This window comes from Nuphar pumila, chromosome 2, assembly GCF_984573655.1.
Source record: "Nuphar pumila chromosome 2, dmNupPumi1.hap1.1, whole genome shotgun sequence".
Classification (NCBI taxonomy): Eukaryota; Viridiplantae; Streptophyta; class Magnoliopsida; order Nymphaeales; family Nymphaeaceae; genus Nuphar; species Nuphar pumila.
This window is the reverse complement of record NC_143250.1, coordinates 51,078,196-51,099,046: the sequence shown is the minus strand read 5'-3', so window position 1 is coordinate 51,099,046 and position 20,851 is coordinate 51,078,196. Positions and strand designations below refer to the sequence as shown.

At 38.2% G+C, this 20,851-nt stretch overlaps 1 protein-coding gene across 1 annotated transcript; it reads right to left on the bottom strand.

Moving 5' to 3' along the window:
• Window positions 1-1,498: 1,498 nt before the first annotated feature.
• Window positions 1,499-19,667, bottom strand: LOC149845449 (E3 ubiquitin-protein ligase PRT1-like). Its single transcript, XM_089997631.1, has 8 exons — window positions 19,499-19,667; window positions 18,144-18,172; window positions 17,857-18,036; window positions 6,743-6,799; window positions 6,442-6,549; window positions 6,116-6,313; window positions 4,014-4,120; window positions 1,499-1,971 (listed from the first exon to the last, which is right to left on the bottom strand). Exons 1-8 carry the CDS (start codon window positions 19,645-19,647, stop codon window positions 1,753-1,755), a joined length of 1,047 nt encoding a protein of 348 aa, XP_089853757.1. The 5' UTR covers window positions 19,648-19,667; the 3' UTR covers window positions 1,499-1,752.
• Window positions 19,668-20,851: the final 1,184 nt, after the last annotated feature.

Below are 20,851 nucleotides of genomic sequence, written 5' to 3'. Positions count from 1 at the left end.
ATAAAAGAAAAGCCCTAATTTGAAACCCTAATTCAAATTCTTAATTCAACCTAAATCGAAAAACCTTAATCAAGAGAGAGAAGGGGGGAGAGAAGAAGAAAGAAAGAAAGATTGGAACGAAGGAAAAAGGAAAAAAAAAGAGTGAGTCGGGAGGTAGACACCCCCACTGAAGTTTCATTTTTTTTTTAACCCATGTCCCCATTCTCAGCATAACAGCCTAAGTGGAACGGTGAATCACTGTTCCTGGGATGCGATGCAAGGGCATCCACTGTTTGGCTGCCGCGGTTCATACAGGATGTGCAATCAAACAAATTGGATGGAGCTGGGGAAGGGCGTTCCAGGTGACCATATGGAAACTACGTAATCTCCAGACTTTTGGTGATAAAAAAAAATGACTGCATCCAAGATTCAAGGGGAGGCATTGTTAATGATTCGTAAAAAAATCTTAAGAAATCTGAAAACCGATGAAAGTGAGGTGGCGCAGTCTTATTAGTCGTCTTCCTCCCGATCCCGGCTGGCTTAGAATTAGCATTAGTGGTAAATTCCACGACGGATGATATTTCGGCTACTCGATTACGAATCACACGGGCTAGATCCAAAAGGAATGTTGCTTTACAGAAAATGGCAGCATACTAGACCGACAATGGGAGGGCTGGATCAAAATTCTGATTTTTGTACATAATTCAAAGATCATTTTGGAATCCGGCAGACCGGATTTAGTATACAGTGTCGCAAGGTAGACATAACAGGGAACAAAAGATACAACAAGAACTACAGTAGTTAATGTATAGTTTTAAAAAGTTTCTTGTTCAAAAGCTGAAATACAATTCCAATGTAACAGCTCGTATACTTGCTCAAATGGCTGCCTAACCCCAGCTTGCCTTTCAAAGAAAAAAAATGGATTTGCAATCAAACGCCTCCTTAGATTCTTCTTTTGAAAACCTGTCTAAACATAACCCTAACCCAAAAATGTTACTAACTAAATAAGCTATTACAAAATATGCAAAGCAACATCGAAAAACTGATATGGTTCGTATCAGTCCGAGCTCATATTGGTTAGGACAGACTAATTACTCCTCATAACAAAGCTGGGAAAAATGTAAACATGTAAGAATTTTACGGGCAGCGGTGCACTGCTTCTTGAAAATTCCATCAAATGCGGTCTTTGATTAAACAATTTCCTTGAAACCGTGACACTACATTTGGAATTGGGAAGGAAAGAAACTCCCTGGAATTGGATGAGTTGGGACATTCACCCTGCCTCGGAACAACTATGAAGAACTGTTGGCGATTCCACCTGAGATCTGCCAGTTTTCCCAGACTCGTATAACCAAACGCAGTTAAAATGGGGATTTAGGAGAAATTTGCAAAATAACATTACCAGAAAAATAAAATAGATGTGCTCGACTGAGGGGTGTTCGACTGCAAGCATTGCAAAATCAACACTAATGCGGTGAAATTTTCAGCAGTAAGGGGAGAGAAGACGCTCTTGTCTAAATGCAGAAAGACATTCTGCTATTTAGTGATTAATGGAACATTAAGCAACAAATTTTATGGAACACGCAGAAAGGAAGATGGTTGAGAATCAGCCACTCATATACATTTAACTTACACAAACTGCATTATTTCCCTGGGAACAAACTTACCCGAGAACATGGTTTGCATTATGTGATGCATCAATGTCCAAACCAAAGCCCTGTGTGATTTTTAATGTATCACTCTAAAGCTTGGCATCCATGTTATATCAGCTACCTAGACTTCTCGACTTTCCTCAGTTGGATCATCATCCATGAACCTCAGAATACTGTGGACGCGTGGTGACACGAGTTCAAATGCATGCTCAGGCCTGTGTTGCTGGTTAAACCGCCCGGGGAGCTTGGACTTTGAATTGTAGCACGCCTCGCACATGTCAAAGCCGATTTTTTCAGTACAGTCTTTACATTTGTACCTTTTCCCAATAATCGGAAAAACCTGAGCAACCAGAGAAAAGCAGAGATATGAATCAGGCACTGAAAAAATGCAACAAACAGAAACTGAAAAACACATACCAAATAATAAAGATAATGATGATGGTGATGGTGATGAAACGATGATAAGCTCTTGTTTTATCTTATCTAACATTTTGATTCATAAACTAGGCCAAGGCCTCATCAAAGAAAGAACTCACTGAGGAAGGCAAAAAAAAAGAAAAGAAAAAAAGAAAAGAACTAGGATAAGACCATGCAGTAAAGAACACATACATTATATGGAATAGAAGCAGCAAACTAAAAGTATAGACTCAGTTGCTTATGATTTCATATCACACAAGAAACTCTCTTCAAGGAGCAGCCTGGAACAGACTTGTGCGGTTAAGGTTGTTGTACACGACCTCTCCTTTCTCAATGAGAAGTAGAGCTAACACTACTGCTACTGGGGATCAGGGTTCTTCCATCTTCTCCTTTTGGTAATGGGTGGGCTTAAAGTGCGGAATCTATGATTGTTCTTTTGGTTTGCCTGACTGTTAGTCAGAGTCCTTCCGGTCTAGCCCTAGGAACTTGACCAACCCTTCGTCTATTCTCAAGAGGTCTTGATGATACCATTCTTCCGAAGCCGTCAGTGTATTCGAGTCAGTCCTGACAGTGGAGTTCAATTTTCGCTTTGATATTCCTAGGTTATGATTTATTTTTATTTTTATTTTGAAAGGCAAGCTGGGGTTAGGCAGACCCCCACCAGTTATACAACTATACCATTGGGTTTTGAACCTGCAGCGTCCCAACACTAGGTTATGATAATTGGTGATGAATTTTAAGACTAGAACTAGGCTGAACATAATCTGCCTCAACTAATCAACATTCTTGTGCGTGAGGGCACATCCCGAAATAAAGACATGTAAACATGTGCAGACTACAAAGGAACGTGAGACTGTAAATGAAATAACACCTGAAAGGGATGCAGTGTGGGATTTATTACCAGTGGGGCCTCTCTGTTTCAAGACATGGAACTCCATGCGACTTAAGGAGGTCCATTCATCTCTTTTCAAAACCAAAGAAATAAGTAAAAGCAGTTCTCAGTGTGTGGGGTGGGGGGAGTGGTATCTAGGTAGGGAGGGAGGATGGGTGCGTGAAGATTAGGATTTTTTTCTTGTTGGTTCAACCATGTCCACTGTTTCATTTTGTTTTCCAGAATCTTAAATTTTGTGTTAAATAGTAGATTTTTTTCTAGTTCTCAAGCCCTATGAGAACAAAGGTAAACAGGGTTTCCTTTATTATTTTTCTATATGCTTAAAATAGAGTTGTTTCATTTGTTTACTAAAATTTATATAAAGGTAGATACAGCGGAAGGATGAATAGAAAGAAAATGATGTCGTGGGCACATGGAAGAAATGTAGAGGGATATTTTATACAAGCTCTTTAGCATAAGGAGATTGAAAAGAATAGCATGTTAAGCAGCAGCTACGTGCATGACCAGGAGACCATCATACTCATAAATATTAGTGATTTTTTTATAATATTACAATACAAATAGGGAAGTGAGATTAAAATATTCAAAATACCACTATTTTGGTAACGAATCACCACATTACAAGGTCATTATCTCTTTATATTTTTATTCATTTATGCAATATAAACATGATTCTCCGTCTTCTCTTTCTTATTATATATAAAAGCCGAAAATTACCAACGCTTGCAAAAAGACCTTAACTACAGAAGCAATTGCCTCACTAAGATGTTACTGAGACTGACATGGGTGACCATGGTTAAGAATGTGCCTGGACAAGGTGTGGAATAATGAATGTCTGCAGCGTGCATCATCTATAAGCTTCAATTAAGTCCATCAAAGGAAAATTCGCAACACAAAGCACTAAAATTGGTTGAAACCAGTAACAACCAAGAAAAGTAAGTTTTTCTTTCCTTGGTTGGGTGGGGGATTGGAGGAGGCATGTGGGAGATTCCTTACTAAACAATAGAATATGCTAGCATGGCCAATGCTTTTCAACTATTTGCCAATAGAATCAGTGGCAGAAAGGGCCTCACCCCACAAGTGTCGCATCCAACTCCTCTGTGAACATAATAATGTTTTTCTTCCATCCTGGCATGACTTGATGCTATCTTGACAATCTGCTTCTCAGCTTGACTGGGACCTATGCATAAACAAGTCAAGTTTTACAAGTACACCCACAAAGTCCAGCATAATAAGTGCCAAAGATATGTCAAGTACTCGTATATTTATGTGAATTCCAGGAATTAGTTAAAGAAACAGGTTAAAATACAAACAAGAGCCAAGAGAAAGAGAACATAAGCCACACCACACCACAACAGAGTCCAATGGAAAAGAGAGCAGTTCTCAGTAATCTTTACTTGCCAGAAGATCAAAGGGTTATTGTCACTGAAATCAGCTGATGTTTGATTTTTCAAACATGCAGTTAACATAATGGCACAAAGACAATGCTAATCTCGTCATCAAAATAAGGATTTAAGAAAAAAGGTAGTCACGTCATTAGTGCATTACAATAATGAAGATACATTTCAGAGCATGGAATCATTTCACACCTATTCCCAAAAGCTTGAGAAGTCTCGTGTTTCATGGTTGTTATATGTGTCAGGAGTCATGAGGCAATTTAACTACACTGATCATGAGGAGAAATTTTGTTGCTTTTAGATGATCTTAACACAAAAGAGTAAAAGATAAAGATCTTCAATCTCGTAAAACTATTGTAGAATGTCATGATTTTATCTAAAAATAATTAACATAGCCTACGCGTGGAGATGCCCACCCACAGATTTCAACACAGTCAAATTCTTCAATCTGTTAATGCTATTGAGAATAATGATAGACAAATCATGGTGGCAAAGCATTTGAAGGCAAAAGGCTAATTGCTCAAATTCATAAATAGCACAATGTCGAACCAATAGAGCTCCATTTGGTATAGGTTGCACCATGCTCGAGCTTGATCCAGCTCAGTAGGTTCACTATCATCAGCTCAAGAACCTGATGCAGGTTAATCCGAGAAACACCCAGTTCTTTCTTTTTTAATAACTTACTTTTAAAATTTCCAGGTCTTTAAGGGATCTCTGGTCACAGACTGGTTTATAAACCCCAAACCAGATATGAGTGTGCGTAACACTCAAATATCAATTACCAAGAGTCCAACTCAATCAGCTATTAAGGCCCACTTGGTGGGTTGCCAATGCTATTGGGTAAAAAATTATTTTTTTGAGAGGAATTATCAGGTAAGTATCAGGTATCATTGGGTGAGACCCAACCAAAAGACAACCCTACATAGACTTTACTTTTTCTAATGGCTGCTCAACAAGTATACATTACTGGGTCCTTAACAAACCTAGGCCAAGGCTTGAGATTGGAAGTCAAAACTAAAGGTGCTAAAACTTGGCTCAATTACTAAATAAGAAGACTCCAGTTGAGCTGTTACTGAGCCAAGCCTGAGTATCTAAAAGGAGGCTTGACTAGTGGCCCACCCTTAGCAGTGAAACACCCATATGAGTTTACCACAGCCATGAAATAGGAACCACTGTAAACACACACACACACACACACACACACACACACACACACACACACACACACACACACAAGGAAAAAGAAAACAGAACCTTGAGAAGATATATGCTGAATACAGGTGGAGAAATTACCATGAAGCTCAGTCGGTTACCAACATTATCAGTCAATGTAGGGTTAACATGTTAGTGAATTTACCAAGTCCTTGAGGAGTCTAAGTTATTTGGGCTCAGCTCATAAAACTAAACTAAGATCGAGCTCAAGTTATTTATTAGAAAAGTGAGCTCCAGCTGTGCTCTTTCTTAGCCAAGCATGGGAATCACAAAAGAGGCTCAGTTAGTTGCCCACCCTTAAACACCTATAGGGTTCACCACATTTTTGAAACAGGAAACCATTGCAAAAAGGCCTACACACACATGAAAAAGAAAAAATGAAAACTTTGAGAAAATATAGGAAACATACAAGTTGATGAACCAGCAGCAGCAAACTACCGCGCGCACACACACTCACTGATTCAGTCGCTCTCACTCACACAGACATGTACCAGCATTAGCAAATTACTGCACACACACACATACACAGGAAAAAAAGGAAACTTGAGAAAATATAGGACACGTACAGGTTGATGAACCACCATGCATACAAAATACTTGTCTGACAGCCTCCTTTCTTTGAACATATGCCTCAGGGAATTCTTCCTCCAAGAATCTATCAAACTCCAAGCACACTTTTGGGCATCCTCCAGGGTGAGGACTTTGGCAAACTTCACAGGTTAAACTCCCATTCCACAGATTCATCACACATGATTGACAAAAAACTGCATGAATTCAAATATCGCATTTTGGATAAAGGTTAGTTTTTAATTCCTTCTTTTTATTTAACTTATAACAACGAACATACAGCCAAGAAGCACTTCAGATCAAATTCAAGGGCGTGTAAGCTCACCATGGCCACAATTAAGAACTACTGGCCGACACAGAAGCTGCTTGCACAAGGGGCACAGTGCATCATTGATAGAGAGTCTCTGAGCAGTCCCACTATTGGCCCCATTATCTGGTAATTTATAATTCGGAACCTATGAGGTTAGACTCGCATCAAGGTTAATCATGTTGAATTTCAAGTGATGTATTCTCTCAAAAGCTAAGAATCAAAATATTTTTTTCCTTGCAAAAGAGTGGGTGGAAACGAACCACGTAAACCCTTCTCTGTGTCCGTGTGAGAGAGAGAGAGAGATGCATGTATTTACCACAGTCTGAAGTTTCATTAAACTGTGGCGAGAATAAGCACATTTCCTCTTCTTCCTCTGAAATGGAGCAAAGAAAGCCAAAATATGAGAAACAAAAATACAACCTAAAATGAAGTAGAAGCAGACTCAAACTTGCGATGTGCTGTATTTAAAAAAAAAAGACCACTTTCTACATTCCATCATACCTAACAAAGTTGGAAAAAGAACAAGATGAAGAGGGTGGGTGGGGGGAAGGGAATGGCTCGAGCTTACCTGAGAGACTCAAGCTTGCTCTAGCTTTGCCAAGGTGAGATTGAAGACGTTAGACACTACCTTGACTCCAGCTTGAGCCCCACACAAGTTGCACAAGTGTGAGCTCGAAAAAGCTTAGGCTTGGGCTTGGTTCAGGTCATGTGCAACCCCACATGTACATGTACACAAATATGTGTGTATGGGTGTGACAACTACAGAACCATAGCATAATTTAAGGAGGTCATCTATTTCATACCATTGATACCATTGCATCATTGTCAAATGATTGCCAACAGCCTAAAAGGACATCATCTATTTTTGTGAAGATTATACATGCAATTGATGTAGTATACATCCCAGTGTTGTTAAAAACGTGTCTCAAGGCACAAAAAGCGCTCCTCGCCTCAAGGCGAGGGCCTTTTGGACTTGAGGCGCAAGCCTGAGGCACACTTGCCCTGAGGTGTATGCCCCATACGCTATGAGGCGTGTGCCTCAGGGCGAGGCACGCCTCAAGCATGAGACGTGCGCCTCACATTTATGAGTCAAATGGGGGTCAAATTTGACTCAATTTTGTGGCTAAATAGCCCGAACTTCGGGCTATCTCCCTTCTTGCTCTCTTGGTCTCGTCTCGCGATCTCCCCGCGCCTTCGGCAAAGAAGAAGAAGAAGAATAAGGTACGCTTCTCTCTCTGCTCTCCCTGTGTCTCTCCCTCTCTACTCGCCCTGTGTCTCTCTGCTCTCCCTGCATATTTTTAAAAGGCAAGTTGAGGTTGTAAGAAAATGTAACCCACAACCAAAATATCTCTCAAGAAATGCTCACAAAGAGATTACAAGAACCATAAGGGTTCGTAAAGAGAGCTCAAGCACAAGAACCTCTAGGGTTCATACACAATACCCGAAAAAAGGGTATACAAAATGAATAGGAAAAATAAACTTCATTAATTTGGGAGAAAATCCCACACACTCAAGGGGAAGGAGCCATCAAGGGAGTCACTGGACTCCCAACGGCTCAACGACTCTCTCAAAAAGTGCTTTTTGACTTTAGTCAAAAAGTGCTTTTTGACTAGTCAAAAAGGAGATGGTTAAAAAAGGTCCACTCTAAACTAAAACCTATGTCACATGGGTGCGGGTGCGGGGATTCGGCACTTCCAAAAAACCCGGGTGCGGGGGTGCGGCAGGGGCAAAAATGTCAATATATATATATATATATATATATATATATATATATATATATATATATATATATATATATATATATAGGGGGTCGGGGTTCCCCTCCCTTACGAATCGATTTTTTTTTAAAAAAGCAGCTGTAAGCTGCTTTTTTTAAAAAAAAATCGAGCAGCTGACAGCTGCTGCTGTCAGCAGCTGTCTGTCAGCCAGCTGACAGAGTTGCTTTTTCAAAAAAAGAATAGCAGCTGACAGCTGCTGTCACAGCTGACAGACAGCTGCTGTCAACAGTTTTTTTTTTTTTTTAAAAAATCTCAGCATAGGGCAAACTTTTAAAAAAAAAAATCCAAAAAAAAAATGGACTTAAATGATCCTGGGTGCGGTCAACGCACCCAGGATCGGGTTGACCGCACCCGGTACCGCACCCGCATCGAGTCGCGTCGACGCGGGTGCGGCACCCTGCTAGCCGAATCCCTGTGACATAGACTAAAACCTAATTTCTAATTAAATCCTAACTAAGGCTAACTAAAGCTAATTAAGGGAAAAGAAAAGAAAAAAGATTACATATGAGATATAAGATAGAATTACATATGAGATTACATATTTTAACACTCCCCCTCAAACTTACGGTTGGATAACCAAAAGTTTGTCTAAGAGAAAGTGAAATCGAGGAGCAGCGAGAGGTTTGGTAAAGAAATCTACCAATTGATATTCTGATGAAACGTAAGAAAGATTGATGGTGCCGCATAGAAATTCCTCTCGTACGTAGTGACAATTCATCTCTATATGCTTGATGTGTTCGTGGAACATCCAATTGCTGACAATATAGATAGAGTTTTTGTTGTCACAGCAAAGATTTGATGCTCCTGTACTTTCGACTCTCATATCAGAGAGTAGGCGTCGAAGCCAGACTACTTCCATAGTGGTTGTAGTCATTGCCCTGTATTGATCCTCTGTTGACGAGAGAGAGAGACTTTTTGTTGCTTCTTGCATCGCCATGAGACCAAAGATTCACCTAAAAAGACACAAAAACCAGTAGTTGAGTGGCGGTCATTAGGATCACCTCCCCAATCTGCATCAGTATAAGCAATTAGTTCTAGGTTAGAAGAAACAGACAAAAATAATCCTCGAAAAATAAAATTTTTAATATATCTAATAATACGCAAAATTGCTCCCATATGAACAGAAATTGGATCATGCTAAAATTGACTTGTATGAACAGAATGTGCAATGTCAGATCTTGTAATAGAAAGATACGATAGTGCCCGGACGAGTTGTCTATAAGGAGTTGGATTCTCAAGCGGTTCTCCATCATCAATCTTCATTTTGACATTTACAACTTCGGGCATGTCAACGTGTCTTTCATCTGAAATATCGGACCTGACAACAATATCTAAGGCAAACTTAGATTGAGTTAGTAAATATCCTCTAGAAGAGTATGCAACTTCTATACCAAGAAAGTATTTCAAAAAACCTAAATCATTCATTTCAAAATGTGTTTTAAGAAACTTTTTAATATTGTAAACTCCCTGTTTATCACTTCCGGTAATGATCATATCATCAACATAGAGAAGAAGAATAATAATACATGCATCAGAATTCTTAACAAACAAAGTTGTGTCAGTAAGACAAGATTGAAAACCAAAATCAAGCATAACCTTACTAAATTTATCATACCAAGCTTTCGGAGCTTGTTTGAGACCATACAAAGCCTTATTTAAGCGAAGAGTTTTTCCTTTAGGGACATTAATTCCTGGTGGTGGATCCATGTATACTTATTCAGCTAAACTTCCATTTAGAAACGCGTTCTTAACATCCATTTGAAAAATATGTCATTTCTTTATAGAAGCAAGAGCTATCAAGATTCTAACAGTAGTCATTCTAGCTACTAGGGCAAAGGTTTCTTTATAGTCTATTCCATATTCTTGAGAATAGCCTTTACCAACTAACCGAGTTTGAATCTCTCAAGAGTGTCATAACTCTTGGTCTTAACTTTATACACCCACCGAAAACCAATAGGATTTTTGTTGGGTGAGATATCTTGAATGGTCCAGGTGTTTTCTTTTTCTAAGGCTTCTAATTCAATTTTCATGGCTTTGACCCATTCAGGTTGATCTTTGATTGTAGCATAACTAGAAGGTTCTTTATAAGAATAAATTAAGGCGATATAGGCTTGATAATTTGGTGAAAAAGACTCGTATGACACAAATTTCTCAAAGACTTTTGAGATTCTAGTGGGCTTTCTAGTTGAAGACACAAAGTCTTGTTCCTTTGTGTATTTTTCAAAGGCACATGGTCTTTCTAAGTTTCCTTGTCTAGAATATTGAATACAATCTTTGGTGCTATTAACTGGTTCTGTGTTAGTGATATCATTTTGATCATCTTGATCGATATCACTTTCATTACTCCTTGAAACTAGGTCCAATAAAAAAGAGTACTCATCTATTTCCGTAAAATCTTTATTTTCGAAGGGACTTTCGTTTTCCAAAAAAGATACATTTCTTGAGACATATAGTTTGTTATTTTTAAAATCGAAACACCTGTAACCTTTTTGATGATTTGCATAACCTAAAAAGACACAGGAAATAGCATGTGGAGAGAATTTATCATTCTTATCTGTGAACACAAAACATTTACACCCGAATACCCTCAACCTAGAGTAATCTGGAGTTTGCTTATAAAGTTTTTCAGTTAAAGAAATATTGTTTATCGAGGAAGAAGGCATCCTACTGATAAGATAAATAACAGATAAAGTTGCTTCAGCCCAGAAAATTTTTGGTAATTGATGTGTAATGAGAAGTGTCTTTGTTGTTTCTATAATGTTCCTATGCTTTCTTTCAGCTAAACCATTTTGTTGAGGGGTGCATGGACATTATTTTTTATGTAAAATCTCATATAGGTTTAAATAATCTTTAAATTCTTTTGATAAAAATTCTCCCCTTGAATCAGTGCAAAATATTGAAATATTCGCTTTAAACTGATTTTTAACCATATTGTGAAATATTTAAAAATAAGAGAAAACTTCATAATTATGTTTAAGAAAATAAATTCAAGTGTGACGTGTAAAGTCGTCTACAAAAATCACATAATACATAAAGTCACCCTTTGATATAACAGGTGTGGGACCCCAAATATCAGAATGTATCAACTCAAGTGGTTGTGTAGAAACAAAGGTTCTTTCTTGAAAATATAGTCTTTTCATTTTTCCAAGAATACATTTTTCACATGTAAAAGCTTCAAAATTATAAAAATTTTCCATGTTTGGAAAAAAATGAATCTTGGATATACAAGAATGCCCAAATCTTTTATGCCAAAGATCCAAATCTAACTTTTGAACATTACAACATAGTGTATTCTTGGGTATTTCCAAAAAATTCATATAGTACAAGCCTCCTTCTCTATGGCCTTCCCGAATCAGCTTCCCTGACTGGTGATCATGTACTCGACAATCACGAGAAGAGAAGAAAATGTTACACCCATGGTCAGTTAATTGAGAAATTGATAAAAGATTTAGATTAAGTTTGAGAATATATCTAATTTTTGGAATAACAAAATCCTTTTGAATTTTGAGAAGTATTTTCAAAACATCATATTCCCTAAATCTCAATAGATGTTTCGTCTGTAGTAAAAACATTTGATTCACTTGAGTTATGACATTGTGATAGCAATTTTATGTTGGGTGTTATATGAAAAGAAGCTCCAGAGTCAAGAAGCCAAAGAGATTTACCGGGATCGGAGATACTGACAGAAGAGACAGCAGCTTCAGCTGATGAAGAAGCTCCTTTTAGAAGAGGCTGAAGCGCCTCCACCAATTGAATTAGAGACATATTCCCAATGGATGTCTCACTTGATTCTTGCGGAGATTCAACTGTAGCAGCTTTCTTTTCATAAGGGCTTTTTAATTTTGGACAGTACGCCTTGACGTGTCCCGGTTCACGGCAATAATAGCAAATGACTTTTCTTCTTTCAAACTCGCTTCCGTATTTTTCATCATTAGTCCTCCCAACATGTGGAGGTTTATATGGGCGAACATGATTTTTCGGTCTAGATACTGCTAAGACCGAATCATCGTCACCTTTGAAAATTCTTTTCTTGAGTCTGTTCTCTTCCATGCTCAACTCTTCTATTGTATCTTCGATGGAAGGGACTTTACCCCGATAGAGAAGAGCGGATTTGGTTGACTCAAATTCTGATCTCAAGCCATTGATAAATTGGAAGAAATGATGATCCACATTCACTTGATTTTGGTGAAGCTCTATATCATATGGACAATGCCAATTTGGTTCAAGAAGGGTTAATTCTTCCCATAACTCGGACAAGCTATTGTAATATTTCCTAATGCTTTTGTTCCCTTGAACCATATTACGGATTTTTTCTTGAAGATTACATATGTGGGCAATATCCGTGAGAGAGTATATTCTCTTAAGGTAATCCACGCATCATTGGCGTGTTCAAATTTGGCTAGGCTTGAACATTTTTTTATGTCAACACTTGATATGAGCCAAGACATGATTTTGGCATGTTCCATTCTCCATTCTTTCCACTTTTTTTCATATATGGAAATAACTTTAACCTTTTCTACCTTCGAGAGAGGTATTTCTTTTTCTCCTTCTTCTTTGATGAGAATTAGTTTAGGTTCCTTATCGGTTTCATCCACTAATCCTCATAATCCCTTTTCCCATATAACGTGCTTTATGATTGAAGCCCATGTTACATAATTTGAATCATTGAGTTTTATGGGCTTAATGGTGACATTATCATTGTCATCCATTTTACAAACTTGTGAACGAAAAGAAAAGAGAGAGAAAAAGAAACAAAACTTAAAATAAGTAAAGAAGATGATACTTTACCACAAAATAGTGAAAAATAAGTAGTTCTCCAAGCTTCCAAGTCTTCACACCACCACGCCTTCAAAGAGACCACTCTTTTGAAAGAAACTTGAATGGCACACTTCCCAATGCACGGAAAACAAAACTTTTGATTGGCTCTGATACCATGTAAGAAAATGTAACCCACAACCAAAATATCTCTCAAGAAATGCTCACAAAGATATTACAAGAACCATAAGGGTTCATAAAGAGCTCAAGCACAAGAACCTCTAGGGTTCATACACAATACCCGAAAAAAGGGTATACAAAATGAATAGGAAAAATAAACTTCATTAATTTGGGAGAAAATCCCACACACTCAAGGAGACAATACCAGAGTTACCAGTCGAGGAAGCGGGAGAGGGAAGCGAGGCACTTTCAAAAATTTAGGAAGCGGGGAAGCGTGGGACCATTCAGAAGAAAATTCTGAACCGTCTCGGAAGCGACCTAGGAAGTGAACCGGAAGCGACCTAGGAAGCGAACCGGAAGCGAGGGGGAAGCGAAAAAATGAAAAAAATGGGGAAGCGAGGGGGAAGCGTGGGAGAAGCGCGCTTCCCATTTATGGGAAGCGCGTTTCCCATAAAAGGGGGACGCGCTTCCCATAAAAGGGAAGCGCGCTTCCCAAAAAAGGGGGATGCTTCCCCTCACGCTTCGGAAGCGCGCTTCCCCTTTTGCCTAGGCGCTTCCGGTAACTCTGGACAATACCCCATATTTATAGAGGAAGGAACCATCAAGGGAGTCATTGGACTCCCAACGACTCAATTTAGAGTCGTTGGGAGTCCAACGACTCTCTCAAAAAGTGCTTTTTGACTAGTCAAAAAGGAGATGGTTAAAAAAGGTCCAAACTCTAAACTAAAACCTAATTTCTAATTAAATCCAAACTAAGGCTAACTAAAGCTAGTTAAGGGAAAAGAAAATAAAAAATATTACATATGAGATATGAGATAGAACTACATATGAGATTACATATTTTAAGAGGGGTTGGTTAGTCCCCTACCAGTTATACAACTATACCATTGGGTTTTAACTTGCAACCATAGTGACAAAAGTTTAAAACAACAATTTCTCGGCAGTGAATTTCTCGAGAGATTTTCAACTTTTTGAATATTTCTCGAGTTTTTTTTGGCAAAATCTCAAGAAAAAAATAACAAATCAAATAAATTCTCAAAAAAATCTAAACAACAACTACGTCTTCATCCCAAAAAAATTTGGGTCGGCGATATGAACCAACAAAAAAATCTAAAAAATAAAAAAATAAAATAAAATAAACTAATTTAATTTTACATGCAAAAAAAATATAAAATCTATTTTCAATCCTACTAACCATATCTAAAAAGTATCAAACATCAAATAAGTATCAAGCATTTGCATCAAATAAGTATCATAGCTTCCAGGGGATAATGGGTCTTTCAAAATATTGTATCTTTGATCATTCATATTTGAGCCTGAGTACCTCGATAGGAAGTGTACTATTTCACAGATCCCTTCCATGGATGTAACCATCTTCTCTATTCAGAACTTGCTAAAGATCATATAGTCCAAGCCCATATTTTGTTTCAATGGCCTTCAGTTGACATCTTTGTTCCTCTGCAAGAAACTGCCACATAGTGATTGCTGTAAAATAGTTTTAAACAGGAGTTAAAGTGTTTAACTTTCGTTTGGTGCCTTTAGAGTTGGTTGTTTGTGTCCAACATTTTTTGTAATATCAAGTTGATTGATAATTGATACTTTTTCTTTTCATTTAATAAATTCAAACTTTTGAGCAAATAATGCCTTGATATAGTGTTTAAACATGGGAGCTGACCTCTTCCCTTTTCACTTGTTAATAAAAACGAACCTTTTTATCTTATTCAAAAGGTAATTATTGGTATTATGTTAGAATTGAAAAGCTTTTGAGAGAAGTTGACCAACTTGCTCCAACTTAATTCTGTCGGCCAATTAGGGCCCATTTAGATGTGTTGTAATTCATCCTACATTTGGTTATTGGAATATATAATGCTGACATTTTGTAAAGTAAAATAGAAGTGGAATAACAATGTGATAACCCTTTTCTGAAAGTCTTCATATTTAGAAGTCTAAAAAGTATAGTCATGAGTCCACATTTTGCCCAAATATGAATTTTACTCAAACAAAGCCGGATCCAAAATGACAGCTTTTTAGATGGTCAGTCATGGCATGAAACTTTTTAAGGAGAAAAAGTCCAAATAATTGTAACAGGAAAAAACAAAGAGGTTTGCTTATAGCCTTCAAGAGGATTTGAGGGGGAAAACAAAAAAGTTTTCCCTCAAATCCTCTTGAAGGCTTTAAGCAATCGACCAGTTTTCCCTCAAATATGAATATGTGTGCGTGTGTGGAGAGAGAGAGAGAGATATGAACCTGTTGGCTGTTGCAGTCGGACTCACCGGTTGTTGCCTCTCAGTGCTCTCACAAGCAGAGCCGCTGTTTTTTTTTTTGCAAACAAGTGGGGACTCTGGAAGTGGGGACCTAGGGTTTCAAGGGTTAAGAACCGTGGGAAAAAAATAAAGTGTGAAAAAAAAATCGTGATATTATCGCGAGATTTAGTAAATCTCGCGATAATATCACAAGAAAATGTCACAAAACAAAAATCTAAATCTCGCGAGATTTAACCGTTTAAAACGTTTACGGTTTATGTTGCATGTTTTTTCGCGAGATTTTTATAAATATCACAATATTTGTCACCATGCCTGCAACACCCAACTCAATTTTTTTTAGGAGTGCCATGTGACTCTTTGAGTTTTTATAAATTCCTGTGTTAATATATACTTATACGCATTTTTGCAGTTGAACAATGGGAAGAGATGTAAGATGGGATCATGAAGCTAAAGTTCCAAATCCCACTAAAGATCTCAAACTCATAGGACATGTAATTTACAATTACTGTCATAAAGAGACTATATGAGGCATCTATAGGTAGAAACATTACTTAACTGAAACAAAACATGGTGTAAGTTTATACGAAGTGATTCCACCTGACGTGAAAAGGTTTTCTTAGAATCATCTAAGGGATCAGAAACAAAGGAAACAAGAGGAGGAACAAAACACGTTCGAAATTGAGAGGAGCGTTTATTTTGGATCATCAACAGGCAATAATGTCAACAAAGAAGTTAGTGGTTAGGAGTACTTATTTTTATTTCTTGTTGGTTGTTATTCATCAATAAAGCATTTTTTATTTATTTGTAATTTTAGATATTTTTCATAGTTTTTTTTAAGTTTTCAAAAAAAAAAATTGAGGCTTACGCTTTACGCCTCGCCTCAGTTTTTGGTGAAGCGTCTCGCTTCGCCTCAACGCTTTTCACAACATTGATACATTCTCACTAAACCCTATCAAAAGAGTTACACCCACATATATATCCAATATTTTATCCTCCCACAATGAGCTGAAGATAAGGCATGAGGCCCATGCTAAGGACCATTTTTCATCTTGTCCTATACTATGGACATGTTGGGCATACAAAACTGGCAGCCAAGCTCAAGACTGGTACAAGCGGTACCAAACGGATTTCGAGCATCCCAGCCTCAGTTATTGCTCAGCATATATGCAGCCCTAAAGACATACACAAATATGTGTGCATTGTAACTGCTAGACCACAATAGATTTTAAGGAGGTCATCTATTTTATGGAGATTACAAAGGCTACCATACATCGTTCTAGGAAGCCCTCCACTAGGGGTGGCAATTTCTGACACGACCCGCCAACCCGCCTCTTAGGCGGGTTCGGGTTGGGCTTAAGCCAACCCGTTTAATAAACGGGTCGACCCGCGTAACCCGTTTATTAAACAGGTCGGGTTCGGGTTGGGGGTATGCCAACCCGCCAACCCTGTTGACCCGTTTAATAAACGGGTTAGGCGGGTGGGTCAACCCGCCAACCCGTCTGCCTGACCCGTCAACCCGCCAACCCGACCCGCCAACCCGACCAGTCAACCCGACCCGCCAACCTGCCTACCTGCCAACCCGATCCGTCAACCCGCCAACCCGACCCGCCAACCTGAAAACCCGTTTACCCGACCCAACCCATTTATTAAATGGGTTGGCGGGTCGTGTCGGGTTACCCGTTTATTAAACGGGTCGGGTTCGTGTTTGCCACAGCCGACCCGTTTAATAAACGGGTCGGGTTCGGGTTGAGGTATGCTGACACGCCAACCCGCCAACCCGACCCGATTGCCACCCCTACCCTCCACCAACTAAATATGCACATATACTTGACATTTATATCTTCACTAAACCTCATCACTGGTGATAATCCCATATAGTCAATATTACATCCACTACAATGAATTGAAGAAGGCCCAGCTAACCATTTTTTTCTTTTCCCTTACTATATAGGCATGTCAGGCATACAATCATAGAGCGAAGACTATCAATGTTCTCTTCACATGCAGAACACATCTGACATTTAGTAATTGACTTTCTATATGTTTGCACATAGGACATGTTTGAGTATTCAGTAATTGACTTTCTAATGAGCAATGAAATCAAGATACTTTCAAATATGACTAGTTTACTGCAAGTGTATCATGTATCTAACAACACCAGAACATGCCAAATGAAAAGAGACTACATTGATTTGCAAGATTTCCATGCAATTGGTTTCTGAGAGATCATTAGAAAAACTTACCATTGAACATATACATAGCACAAAAGAAATACACAGATGACAGATTCATCAACAAAAAATAATTATTATTAAAGCCATAATTTTTTGCATATAAATAGGAAAGGATAATTTCTGGTTGATTATTATCAAAATTAACATGGATCTAAATTCCAGCAAAACTAAATGAGGCCACATAATAAATTGTAATTTGGTGAAAATAATTAAGCTTACTTAGCATTTGCTTTTCTCTTCTAGCATAGGCCACAGCAAACTTTTTCCGAATCAAACAGTGGAATGTCTGGCATATACTAGGAAAGTGACCGTAAGAGTTTCGACAAAGTACACATGAAGAGTCACCTAAGCCATTCATAGATCCATGTGTGCACCAGAAACAACAAATATGCCCACATGCTGCACAGACAAGAGAACAGAATACAAATGGTTCAAAATTACTAGATCATACTGGCAAAGTTACTAAGATCAAACTGGCGAATTTTACACAGCAGAAGAGTTCTTACCAAGAATGACTGGTTTGTAAAGGAGATCCCTGAAAAATACAAAACACTTTTAGATGGAAAACAAAAGAAAGGAGAAAATTTGCAATTGCTTACATATTCATGGGCATGCCCACGAACAACTACGCCGTAATATCCAGAAAAATGAAAAGAAGTGTACCAAAAAGATATCACTGATGTCACATTTATAGCATTCTGCAATACATTTTTGCCTCTTCAAAATAGAAACTTATCTGCGGCAAAAGTATCAACAGATTACAGTCTTTTCAAGTCCTAAACAGGGTCTTACTTGGAAAAACATTTGAAAACAGTATACATGCTGGCATGTAAAGTCAACCACTAATGCAGATTATGCCAATGGGAATGTAGCAAACAGAAAATTGGGCTCTTCAAATATAAATAACCAACTCGAAAATTGATCTTCTACTTTGCTGAGAACATTGAATTTATAGCACTCTGCAATAAAGATTGCCTCCAAGGAACAAAAAAAATCCTAATACTCTTGAAGTTGAAGGAAATCACTTAATTGTGTGTTTGCATGAGTGCTCCCATGTGCATGCATGTGGCGGGCATGCTTGTATGTTCCCGTGCAAATTGTTCCAGCATTCAACATCATCTCACCGTGTTCCATTTATGCAGTTCCTGAATGCTATTCGTGCACTAAAAAGGTAACATGTTTTCTAATTTATACTGAGAAAGACTTACTCAATTTGCCCAAACAATCTTTCGCACAATCTATCAACCATAACCACCAAAATTCTTAATCAGTCGCGCGTCACATTCTGAAAAGGAAAAAATCCACTTTTTCTGCCTCCACACTCATTGCAAAAGCTCAATTGGCATAAGAATTGATGGAGAGCAGAACATTATTAGTAGAAACTAAAACTAAAAAACGGGAAAAGTTTAAAAAACAACAAAATATTCAGAAACAGACAATATCATTACAGTTCGAAAACTAGCACATGAATCAAAAATAAATTCACGCACAACATCGTCATCGTTTTTCCTCTTGACAATTTAAAAAAGAAGAAAACCGCAATTCGTTAAATCATTTGCTTTCGTTCGGTATCTTTACTAAGAAGCATTTTCATCCAAATCGACCAGAAAATCATCCTGGAACAAAAAACATAGCAGCCACCAAGAGAAATCAACTAATGGCGCAACCGGCCTCCAAATGGACCAAAAAAAAAAAGAAATGTCATTAAAAATAAAATCATTGATACAAAAGAGGAAAAAACTGATAACTAGGGAATCGAGAGAATTTGAGAACAAGAAAATTCTGGATTTAGTAGCAGAATATGACATCGGGAGCTTCTGAAGACGATATTTCGGGATTTAGTGGCACAAATTTCGCTTACAGGCAAACGGAACACTGGAGACCTTCGGGGAATTCCTCTTCGTTCCCTGAATCGGTCGTCTCTAGGGTTAGGCGTTCGTCCTTCTCCTCTAGTCCTTCAATATCCATCCGCTCCGCTTTAGTCTCTTCCTCCACCTCCATCGATGGCATCCTCTCTCTCTCTCTCGAATGTATTTGATGCGGACATGAGCTTTTTGCGTATTTATAAGAGGTAAGGGGCCACCGTTAGCGTCCGGACGAGGGATTCATCCTGCCACGTGGCAAAGGTTGCATTGATGTGATGGTGTATGATCGTGACTGGCGTGGTTAGGGTCCGTCAAATCTGACGGACCCGCCAACCCGCTTCTTAGCCGGGTTAGGGTTTGGCTTAAACGGGTTTGTGTCGTAAACAGGTTGACCCCCCTAACCCATTTATTAAACGGGTCGTGTTCGTGTTAAGGGTATGTCAACCCGTCAATTCGTTTGACCGGTTTAATAAACGGGTTAAACGAACGGGTCAACCCGTTTACACGAACCCGTCAACCCGCAACCCATATATATATATATATATAAACTTATTTAACCCTAACTCCTAACTTTACACTTTAGTCACCCACCTAACTCTTTTCTACGCAGTCGAGAGCTCGAGACCTCTCCTCTCCACCTCGTTGTCATCACCGCATAGGCGCACACCACCACCCTCTTCTCTCCTCCTTATTGGTTTGACACCCAAGCAAAGCAAGCCCAACGTTTCGTCTCTCTCGCTGAAGGCACTTCATTTTTTTATTTTGAAAAAGGGGTTGGAATAAGTAATAGGTACTTATTGTTATTTTCTTCTCTGTTTTTCTCATTGTGATGAGGTTTTCTTCTTTGTTTTTCTCACTATGATGAGCTCTTTTGGTGATTAGAGAAGGACCCATATTTTGGTACGAAGGAAAAGAAGAGTTTTTGGACCAGTGAGAACTGAGAAGGGGAAAAGAAAGATAAGCTTGGGTTTTTATGCTTCAACTTCTTTATATACGGTTATTAAGGTGCATGGAATTATTTTATGATATGTTACTAACTATTTTATGGTATAACAGAAAATTTAGTATTATTGAAGGAGCTGACGGTGGATATTACTGATTTGAACCCAACTGTGACCGCGAGTGTAGTTGTAGAATCTGTTGAATGCTTAAATACCAATATTTTGTAAGGTACTTGTAAAAATCTTGATACTTATATTTTTTTTGTTTCATATGTTGTATCTTAATAATTTAACGTACTTTTTTATTTTTTTTGTGTAGGGTCGTGATCTTTAGAGGATTGGAACAATTGATGATTTGATCTTATGTTTAATTGTTATTGTGAAGTGAAAGTTTAATTATTTATGTTT